The following is a 12,063-nucleotide window of genomic DNA, read 5'->3' on the forward strand; positions in this document are numbered from 1 at the left end:
TTCCAGTTCAGACAGAAAATCGAAATTAGAAAGTAAGAACCTTTTGTAACCCTTTATGGGCTTCTGGGAGTTTTTTGTGCATTTTTTTGTTTGTTTTTAAGACATTTGTCTCAACTTTCTAGTGCAGTAGTTAAGGAAGTTAGTGGAATTTCATCAGGAAGCTCCAGCAAGAAACACACCATGTCAGGAGTTCTAAGTTCTTTCTTCATGTAAGAAACGGTCCTGAAATTATATCACATTGAAGAGGATGGCCAAACTGCACAAATCAGAGAGGACAACATCTGGACCCATAAAACTGTGATATAAGGACAAAGGTAATTTCTAAGGTAAGTTATCACAAATGTCATGGTTTTATGATTTTTGGTTATTGGTACTCCACATTATAACATCATGTAGTGAATGTACCTGGTTCTCAGAATAGAAGGACTACTACATTCCCCACGGCACTTTGCTCCTCTGTTACCATTTTCCAGCCGGAGGGAAAAGATAAAAGCTCGCAGTATAAAAACTTGCAGATCACGAGACCTCGTCCCTTTTTCCACCGTCTCTCGTCTTGGCAGCACCTCGCTCTCCAGCCGTCTTATTGTCGGTAGTAGAGTAAGGCCTACCTTGATTTTGGGACATTCTCTCTCTCTGTATTGGATTTATCAGCTTAAATTGTAATTATCTTGTATTATAGTGTGTTGTTTTGCATTCCGATATCTTATTTAGTAAATTAGTTTGTTTCTCCTCAGATTGTTGGCGCTGTTCTTTGCTCTCAGGGCCATCTCCTTACCCTTTTTCCCCTTTTCCCTTTTCACAGGGTGTGGACCTGTGGATCCCCCGTCCTCTTCGTCACGGAACCGGGCCGAACGCCCATAAACCGTTGACAACAAATGAAACTTTTTGTTGTTGTTTTTTGGTAAAATTCATGCTTAACAGTAGCAGAAAACTGAAATTCAAGTAGACTGAAATGTGAAATACTGGCTACCTAAATCAGCTACCCGTGATTCAGCTTCACAGAACTCAAATGAATTAAACCAAGACATTGTGACATGTGGCTCAAATAAGTCAAGCAAAAAAAAAAAAAAAACAAAAGAACACCACTTTATTATGTACATGTTAAATTATATTGATAGAGTTTTTCCTTCTTCAGTTTCATCTTTTGCCTCATGACTTTCTGCTGCTACTTCCATTCTTTTTTCCTCAGTGACCTGCAGAAACATAACAATTTTGTTATTGTTTTTTAAACATGATCTAAGTCTGGATTCTGGAAATCCTCCCCTCACATTGTCAGTCTAAAGAGAAAGGACAGTATACACAGGCAAATGTTGTCTCCAAAATTAAACAATCTGAAAAAAAAACATCTTCAAACTTTCATTTCATTTCATTAAAAAAATTCATAGGTTAGGGTCTGAGCATCTCCTTGGCTAACGAATTTCAGTAGGTATACACTATTTTTTCTTTCTTTTGCTATAAAAGTAAATAATTGTTCTGAAGGCTCCAGAACTTCTGCTGTTTAATTCTTACAATGATTACCTAGGTTTCACCGTGCTTTGAAAGTCAGTCTCTGGTTATATACAAACTTATATTTTGTTGTTCCATTTATCCTAAAACTTGTCTTTTTGCATTTATTCAGTGTAAAACTTTTCCTGGATAAGCCAATTTCAACTTCTCAACACTGTTTGACAGAAAAAAAAGTTTTCAAGAAAGTCTATTTTCCATGTAGGTTTTAAACAGGGAAAAATAAAACTGCACTTTCTTTCATTTCCAGGGGGCTTCCACTCAGGTTCACCCAGTGGTAGATTTTATCCCTGCATTTACTTATTGAAAATATGTTTGCTTGTGCCCTCTCAAACCTGTGACCAAAAATTTACTATTATCTAAAATCTAGTTAAGTATAAATACGTTACTGCAATTTTCAGTTTTCTCATTTTATGTTCATGATTGAAGCAAGAAAAAATTATCTTAAAGTTCTACACACACGATATCAACATAAATTGTAGAGATGAATTTGAAAAATACTGATGTAGTATCAAGTGATAATTAAAAACAGCTTAGAGAGACTTTTAAAAAAAACATCTGAGATTCTCAATAGCAGACAGTTTCAAGTCATGAATGATAAGTCCGATATACTTTGCTTCAGTTTTTTGGAAAAGTAAAAAATATATTGACTAAATAATGTATGTTTTTTTCTGAACGCATTTTAGTAGTCATACTTAAAATAATACCAGAACATCCTCTATCTACTATAAATCAGTTAGATTTCATGCGCAATTTTTTTTTTTCACCTGTTAACATTTCCATTCTTAAAGATACATTTCTGACATTACTCATCTCTAATCATTCAAATTCTGTTCTATCACAGCATATTATCATGTTTGGAAAGATGAATTTCACCACTGAGACTTACCAGCCTCTTTGATCTTTCCAGCAGTTTGTGCCACACAGTGTGATGAGCCTGCATTAAATGTTATTAAATGTTACCAGAGACAGAAAAACAATCTTACTATAGATTAGATTCTGACAAGTATATAGAAATTATGGCATAAAAACATCTCAATCCCTAATTCACACACTACAGCTTATTACTTTAGTGTCCAATTTGCCCATATTCCTCTGATTGAAGAGGACTTAAAAATATCAGTTGTCTCTTATAAACTTTCCCAGTGGAGACAATAGCACATGTTCTAGACCATAGGCCAATATGACAGAAGTCAATAGGAGGGGGAAGAAGGACTCCTGTCTCCTGCTATATTTTTGCAGAACCCTTCCTTTAAACAGATTAGTGCTAGGATTTGCTGTTTCAAGTTTTACTTTGTTATAAATGAAAGGCTTAGATGTGGTGCCCTTCATCATTCAAAGTTCTGTTCTTTCCTGAATCTGAATAAACATTATGAGCTCACAACAATAAACAATTCACTAAGGCAAGGCAAATGAAATAGCCATGTAGCAATTGCACAAACGAAACCACACTGTCAATAATAAAAGATAACATTAAGAGTACACTTGAAAAGTGCCAACTTTTCCAGTTCTGATTCCACATCCACAATAGTTCCAAGGAAATTAACCTCAAATACCCACTGTAGTCATCATCCTGAGCCATCACTTTCTGCTACTCAATCTCCTCTTGCTTTTGAATTATCACCAGTATAAAATAAAGATCAGAAAATACACCAAATGCCCTGCCTTTAAAAAGAGAAGCAAAAATGTAGAAAATGAAGAAAAAAAATGTAGAAAAAACGTTGTTACCCTCAAATGGATTGGCAGGGACACACCCTGGAACCTCCTTATCAATTCAGATTGGCTAGTCTGAAGATTGTGGGCTGCTGTTATCTCATACTGGAAACAGAAACTTGTCCTTGGAATGTGAGGTCCTTCACTAACATCTACGAAGTCACCAAACCTGATGGAAACCAAAGGGGAAAGAAAATCCGCTATGACTAAAATATAATCAAAGGGAATTACAATCCTACTTGGTTTTGATTAGCAAAATCCTATCTAGGGAACACATCAAAGAGGATGAAAGAAAATCCACACAAATCCCAAACCAAATTTAAACACATTCCCAGTTTAGCATTTCTAGGTTTCCTGAAGCAAAAGTACAGGCCACACAGTTTCCTTAAATGAGGTTAGAGAATTTATATCTCAAGTCCAAAAGATAGTCCTGGGTTTATCAAATTTTTGAAGCCATGTTGCCTTTAACAGTGAGTTAAATTGTCATTCAAACTAGAGAGTGGAACGAAGGATATAATAAAAAAAACTTTGATAAAGTACAGATAGCAATTAACAGTGATTTTTAAATTAAAATCTGTAACTTATTTTTTTCACTTGCAGATGTTACTTGCAATATAATTATATCTTTCAGCAAAATATTACAGAAGGAGAGTTTAGTTCTGCTCACCTATGTAGTATTACAATTCCTTCCACGTTCTGCGAAGCTTTCTGCTCTATCATCTCCATTTTATACCTGAACAAGGAAAAAAAAAAGATAAAAATTTCTCACCTTTAACACTGAGCTCTTAAAAGATTGGTTTAAGGACCATTTTTTTTTTTTATCATGTTTGTATCCATGAGAGCTTTGAACAAGGTTTAAACCCTTAATTTTACATGCCAGTGTGTACTGGCGTGTTTCATAAAGCATATATATGTTCCAAGAGGTCCATGCTCTCTCAGAAGTTTTATTCAGAAAGATAAAATGAACCTACTACTTTACGTGAAAGTTTTTCAAGACACATAAGACCAGCAGACACTAGGAGGTCACATAAAATAAAGGTCATATGCAACATGTGGTCCTCAATAACTGGTCATCTGCAAGACAGCAAAGTGGTCTCTCCTCATATTAGAAACATATACGATGTCTAATGCTATTATTAGAAGTCAGCTCCTACCTGATCTAAATGCTCAGAAGCCAACCTACTAAAGAGACGCTTGTCTGTATGTCACATTAGTATCATGAAGCTAAAAACACTATTTATTTTTGCAATAACTTTAGCTTTGAGCAAAATTTCGATGCACAAAGCGACCAATTATTTATCATTTTCCCTACTTCTCTCCAGCCACCGAAAAGATGTGGACCAGGTAATTTTTCCAAAACAGTAAGAGGTCTGTCAACTAAAAAAAGTCCTTTAAACAGGCTTTCTTTTGTAGCACAGCCCAAAGTATTTGCCCATTTTCCCATGTAGAGCTCAAAAACTGCATTTCATCAAATATTCATTTGAAGATACTGAGATATGAAAAATCTACATTTCTTTAAACATGAAAGCCTTTCAGCAAAGGCTTAAAGCAACAAGCACACAAAGTCTAATCAACAGAGTTCCAGTTCAACAGTAGTGATACCTTGAAGCTCAATATTAAACTTAGAAGACCACAGTCTTTCCATGTCTCACAAAACTATGTCCAGCAAATGTGTTGCCCTCTGGAGAGAATACTAACAATGAAATGAGCTAGTGGGACAAAGACCATGGAAACATATTCACACACTTTCACAGTAGTGAAAGATGTACCTTCTCACTTCACCTGTCACACCTTATTTTAGGTTTATAAAAATATACAGGGATTTAAGTGAATTAAGGCAAACTCATACACTTACTTGTTATGCTGAAACATTTCACGCGCTACTTTTGCTTCAACATGCAGTGTTTCAAATGGCAGGTCTTTATGAATTAGCTTACTGGCATCCCTTGTAAGAGAACGGAAGTTGTCCTAAAAGGTAATTGATACATAGAAATCAGTTGCCACTGTTTCATAGCTGTACTGAATAGATAAAGCATAAAAAACACTAAATATTAGTCAAAACAACTATTACAGATCCTAAGTATAAGACTATTGCTGTAGGATTGTAATTCTTACTATTTATCAGAAGCTTATTGCTAAAGAACAAATCACTAGGCATTGTTCTATCAGAAACAATATATATTAATTGGAGTTAAACTTCTCAGGTTTTCCTAGTACGATGTATTCATATACAGTCTTGACACCATTCAAGATTTGTCTGTGTACTCTGTTTCCCAGAGTCACGATTCCAATACTCTAGTGGAATCAAAAAAAAAACCAAAAAAAAAACTGTACAAGTTAGAAATTCATCACTTTGGTCCAGAAGCCAAAGCTTTGCATACTCAGATTTTCAGATTTCTTGATAAATGAGAAATTGTTTTTAGGAGAAATTGCATTTGTTACATCATTTACAAAGTATTACAGACTGTTACTTGAACTACAAGGCCATATCAAGAAAAATTCTGCTCTGTATTAACACATCTTTGTTAGCCACACACACATCTGCTGGTATTTTGGCATGCAAACAAGAATAGAGAAGTAAAACACTCGTGATCACACCAGCTACCAAAGTTTGTAGATGATTAGGTTTTACTGAAGGGCATGAAATACAAGTAAGCTATTAAGAAGCGTTTCAGCTGAATGTGCTCACAGTTCTTTTACAACAATAAAATGATTATGCTGTACACCAGTAGGTGAAAATATGCAAATTACATACACTTACTGTCAGAGGGTTCTACTCACATAAATGCTGTAAGCCTACTGTGGCATCTACACTCCCAGACTAGGTTAGTTATGTAGGAGTGGATCTGTAGAGTAACAAAGATGGCACTGAGGTCCCAACAGGGACACCAACTGCTTCTGGAATTGTATTTCAGATTAGATCTGCTCTAGCCCTTTAGGCTTAATACCTCTAAGTATGTGGAGGACAACTCTGGATTTAAACACATCTGAAAGAAACCCAGTTTGTGTGCTCAGAGCACTCTTCAGCAAGAGCCAGTATATGATAAATGCAGAGATTTAGTTTCTGAGGCATATTCCTGATGTAAAGTAAAACACCCTATGAAAAGGGAAAAAAAACCCTCTCTCTACACCACTACCCTCTTCCTCCACCAAAGAACCACTGGACAAGGATGCAAGCTACAAAACATTTTAAGCAAGAAGTTATTGTGCTTACTTTTGTTGGTTTCCAGTCATTCAGTCTATTGTCTAAAATTACATCATAACAGAAAGCTCCAGAGATCACTGCAATTTCAAAGAGAAAATATTCATGTTTGTAATGAAGTATGTATTTCATTGCCCATACTATACTCACACAAATATATCAAAATGAGTAAGAAAAACAGAACGTTAAGATTTTTATCGCAAAATACCCATTTTCAGCTTATCGATTGACACTCAACAACACATCAACTTGATTATACACTCAAATGGCAAATTATATCTGTACTATCATTTTCACTTCACTACATGCGAAATACTCATTCCAAATGTCTAAATTTAATGTCGACATAATATATATTAAAGAACAACCAGAAAAAAAAGTATCTCTCAAAGAATGAAAGAAAAAAAAAAACACACTTTGAAAGTATTTCACAGAATTTTCTTCTACGTCATAAAGTAAATTTGCACTATTCAATTATAAAGGAGAATTCATTGTGTAGAGAAATCAGACAATATTAAAGCTGAACTAAAGTGGCTAAAGGAAGGTTGTGTATGCTTATCGAGCTATTGTCATCTTAAAAATGAAGCTTATGAACCCAGTAAGTTCACGTTATTTCTACATATACATTGTAATGATGTACATGCAAGATTTTTCCAAATCCCAGCAGGACTGAAATATCCACTCTACATTTAGCAACCAAGACAAATGCTGAAATTGTTAAAAAGGGAATAAATTGTAGGAAGACTCCAAACAACCATGTTCTTATGTGTCAAATATATAACTGTGTAGTAAGTTTTGTTACTAAAATTATAGAATATCCTGAGTTGGAAGGATCTCATAAGGATCATCAAGTCCATGTAATCTCTCATGTGCATTTTCTCACTTTTGTGAATCTTAGGCTACAGGTGAACACAAGTTGTTACTATTCCTGTTCGTACTCCAATAATCTTCCAACTTGATGTATACATGGCAATTTTTTATAATTCAGGTGCTCTCATTACTCACATAGCTTCACAATTAAAAGGTCACCTCTTTAATTACTAACTTAATCTAATGTAATCTAAAGCATTACCACGCTTATCCAGTTACCAGTCAGACCAATCTTCCGTATGCAAATGAAGAAATTATTTTCAGCCTGATAACTGTAAATTAAAGAAATCTTGGTACATCACATTTTTCTTCTGATAATTATTTTTCCAGTGGAGCATCCAGGAGCACAGACTCCCTTGTCTGCTCTTCCCTCTCCTTGCCAATATCATGCTGGATAAGACTCCTGACATCTTCAAAGCATAGAGTGAAACTACTGCTTTAGAAAAGTAGTTCAGGTAGATAGCAAAGGAACTCAGATTCAATCCTCAGTATAACAACTGATATAGAAAAACAGTTCAGGAAGATAGGCTCCTGTCTTTTTTCCAGTCCACCTAGTTCACTTTAGAGCAGCCACATAACTTAGCTGTTATGTCACTGAGTCAATGCAGTTTAAAGCCCAACTACTTAACATAATTAAATACAAATTCTGGATTACCTCAATATAACCATCATACCAAATACAAAGGCTATAACAACTCTATTTAACATGCATACAAATGCTAAATACAATCAATCATTGGAAAAGGAGCCTCTGGCTTTCTTTTGTAACATTATCGGACACTCACTTAAACAAAAAAAAGACAAGACAATCAAGTACGGAACATTTATATCACCTGGCACTTCTGGAGATTTAACCAGATTCACAGAGTACTCATCTTTGAATGCCCGCTTTAACACACTTGCCATGATCATAGCACAGGAACGCCAATAGGCCTGTAAGAATTTCAAAACACAGCATTACTCAGAAGGTAACAGCCTTTACTAGATTAACTAGCTAATTAATCAGCTATTTACACAAAGAACACCAACATTTCACTGAATTAGGCACAAATCTCCACATCAACCCAAGCACTGCTTTCATTAGAATTTAAACTTCTGTTTGGTGATGATTAAAACATCCATCAAGAGAATCAAAATAAAAAAAATGGGGATCTGATTCATGTTTATAAATATCTAAAGGAAGGTGAGAAGCAAATGGATGAGGCCAGGCTCTTCTCGGTGGTGTGTAGCGATAAGACAAGGAGTAATGGCCCAAAACTTGAACACAGGAAGTTCCGTACTAACATGTGGAAGAGCTTCTTTGCAGTAAGGGTGACAGAGCACTGGAACAGGTTGCCCAGAGAGGTTGTGGAGCCTCTTTCTGTGGAGATACTCAAGATCTGTCTGGACATACCTAACCTGTGCAATCTATTGTAGGGAACCTGCTTTAGCAAAGGAGTTGGACTCGATGATCTCTTGAGGTCCCTTCCAACCTCTGCAATTCTGTGAAAAAGGCAAGCTAGCTGTTTCTCTGGAGATAGTTAAATTCCAAATCATAAAATCATACAATACAGGTTGAAAGGGATGCCTTCATATCACCTAGATCACACTGTGCTCTAAATAACAATAATCACAACGTGCCAGCCATTAAAAATATCTATAAACTTTCAGGACAACAAAGTTCAAGGAACTAAAAGGGGCATACAGAAACAAATGGTTGCAATCAAGGTCATCTGCAATCAGTTAAGATGCAGACTTACCTTGTTTACTTCCTCTGGATCTTCATCTTTGAAGGTGAGGAACTGAATTTCACAAGATTTGGTCAAGGGTCTATACATATCCCAGACTTCACCGTCCACAAGAGCTAGAACAGATTTCTTGCAATGCCATTCACTTAAGTCTAAAGTGAAAAACACATTACACAGTTATTAACATTGTTCCTCAGAGCCAGCAGTTCAGACCTCTGTATTTCTAACACCACGCTGCAAGTTTAACTACTCTTAAGAGATTTGGAAGGATGAGCTATTAACAGAACGTACACAAATCAACTCCATTTCTGCTGATATATTTCACATCAGTAAAATGTATTTCACACGATGAATCACAGAATCCTTAGAGTTGAAAGGGACTTTTAAAGGTCATCTAGTCCAACTCCCCTACATGTAGTCATTTAGTTTAACATAAACATTAAGTTTACATTAAAAACGTATTGTGAACTTAACTACAAATATTCTGAATACACATCCCTTACCAAGGTCATTAGAACACCACTAACGTTAACGTTTCAAGTTTGGATGGCAAATACTTCTATTGGTAACTAATTTTCACTATCAGTGACATCAGCAAAGAGTTCAAGTCTTCTGAGGAGCAGATGAAGGAACTGGGATTGTTGAGTCTGGAAAAGAAGAGGCTCAGGGGAGACCTTATCACTCTCTACAACGACCTGTAAGGAGGTTTAGGTTGGGTATTAGGAAAAATTTCCTCTCAGAAAGTGGCAAGGCATTGGAACAGGCTGTCCGGGGAGGTGGTGGAGTCATTGTCCCTTGAGGTGTTCAAGAGCTGCATGGATGTGGCACTGAGGGACATAGTCAGTGGGGATGGTGGCGATGGGCTGACAGTTGGACTAGGTGATCTTAAAGGTCTTTCCCAACCTTACGGTTCTATAATTCACGCAGTTTCTGAGTCCACTAGCTTAAGAGTCCATTCACTTACGCATGGCACAATTGTATGGCGTAGACAAAGCTTTGTTCATTACAAACACGCTGCCAGGGTGAGATTTTCCAGTGTATTTCACTTCAATTTTCTCAATTCGTGGATAAAGAGATAGCTGCCTCTCCTTCTCTTTGGTAAAGAGTTCATTACGCATCTGAATAACTTCATCTGATGTCAGTCGAGAAGCAGAGAGTGTGGAGTTGAACCCTGGTAAAAGACATGATCTAAAATTAACAAAGAGATTTCAAAGGCTCTTTATAAGTCGGTTGTCTTCCCTCAGACACATCAACTGCGCAGACAGCACTTGCCTCTGTGCCCAGCACCTGCTCCCCGCTTTGGCCCCAACAACAACAAACTACCCCAGAGCTGCCTAGCACGGCCCAGCCCACAGGTCACCACCCGCTCTGCTCGGCAGGCCCGGACGCTCCGGCCCGGCCCTGGAAGCAAAGGCCGCAGGAAGGGCCGGCAGCCGGCTCGCCGCCCCGCGGAGCCCCAGCCCCCGTCCCGCCGCCACTCACGGCGCCCTTCCCGGCCGCCCCACGGAGCCCCAGCCCCCGTCCCACCGCCACTCACGGCGCCCTTCCCGGCCGCCCCGCAGGCAGCGGGCAGCCCAGCGCGTCGCCATGCTCCTACTCAGCCCCGGTGCCTCTTCCGCCCAGCTCCGCTGGAAACAGCGGCGGCGGCGGCATGGTTCCACCCGCCACTCCGCTATCGGCCGCCAGGCGGCTCCGCGGGACCTCGTCAGTCGCGGGCCCTTCTGGATTTGGGATCTTGTGGAACAGATTGAGACAACTCGCTGCTGAGTTTACAGGGTTAATAGTTGAGGCCCAGCCCTCAGTTGGAAATGTCTGGTCTGTTGTTCATTGCACTGATTGAGTAACAGCAAGAGGCCAACAGTGTGCAAAAGCAGCCAAGTTTATTATTCCAACTCCATACAGCAAATTACCGAGTTGCAGTCACAAACTCCTCTACCACTTCTGCTCCCAAAAAGATTTAAGCTAAGCACAAGCTTACTGCAACCCATGTAGTAAAACCATTGATTGAGCAAAGTTAAAATCTGTGAAACAACTCAGGATTTGTACCCACGTTTTACATTTCAGCTGGCAGCAGTTGTCAGCCAGATCCCCCAGTAGCAAAGACACAACAGTCACCAAGAATGCCGGTGTCAAAATGGTAACGCTCAAATATTTCCATTAAAAGCAAATGGCTGTAATTGAACTCAGCATCACAAAAAATTAAATGGGCTAATACTGGCCATGGGCAGTAATGGACAGAGAAATTTCCACTGCGGCTGCAGTCAGCCACGTCTAGATGAGCTGAGGACTGTCACCTCCTGCTGATGCAACACCTGGCACTAGAGCCCTGTTTACCTGGGCTGCCATCCAGAAACCCAGATGTGAGGCTATGGGAGCTATTCTTTTTCTTCATCACATTCTTCAATAGACCAAGAATTTTAGTATGACAATTATTCTCCTTCCTCACGTTTTAAAACATCCTGGAAGCTATGTTAAGGCACACGCAAGACAAATAAGTGATCCAAGACAGCCAGCACAGCTTCACCAAGGGCAAATCACACCTGACCAGTCTACGATGGAGTGATAGCATCAGTGGACAGAGGAAGAGCAACTGATCTCATCTACCTGGACTTCTGCAAGGTCTTTGACATGGTCCTATGCCACATTCTCATCTCTAAATTGGAGAGATACGGATTTTAAGAGTGGACTATTTGGTGGATAAGGAATGTGTTGGATGGTCGCAGCCAGAAGGCTGTGATCAATGGCTCTATGTCCATGTGGAGGCCGGTGATATGTGATATCCCCCAGGGGTCTGGCTTGGGAGCAGTGCTCTTCAGCATCTTTATTGGTGTCATAGACAGTGGGATCAAGTGCATCCTCAGGAAGTTTACTGATGACACCAAGCTGAGTGGTGCAGTTGATACAATAGAAGGAAAGGATGCCATCCAGCAGAATCTGGACAGGCTTGAGGTCTTGCTCTTGGGTCATGGCACTCCCAGATATGTGTGCAGACAGGGAGAATAACTCAGTGAGAGCAGCCCTGTGGAGCCAATGTGCCTGCAGCCTGGA

The 12,063-nt window shown here is 38.7% G+C and overlaps 1 protein-coding gene across 1 annotated transcript; it reads right to left on the bottom strand.

The window, feature by feature from the left end:
• Positions 1,066-10,745, bottom strand: MRPL39 (mitochondrial ribosomal protein L39). The gene is made up of 10 exons (XM_021403576.1): positions 10,553-10,745; positions 9,980-10,186; positions 9,028-9,167; positions 8,122-8,221; positions 6,431-6,498; positions 5,072-5,184; positions 3,884-3,949; positions 3,232-3,385; positions 2,393-2,440; positions 1,066-1,193 (listed from the first exon to the last, which is right to left on the bottom strand). Exons 1-10 carry the CDS (start codon positions 10,602-10,604, stop codon positions 1,107-1,109), a joined length of 1,035 nt encoding a protein of 344 aa, XP_021259251.1. The 5' UTR covers positions 10,605-10,745; the 3' UTR covers positions 1,066-1,106.

Source organism: Numida meleagris, chromosome 1, assembly GCF_002078875.1.
Source record: "Numida meleagris isolate 19003 breed g44 Domestic line chromosome 1, NumMel1.0, whole genome shotgun sequence".
NCBI classification, from domain to species: Eukaryota; Metazoa; Chordata; class Aves; order Galliformes; family Numididae; genus Numida; species Numida meleagris.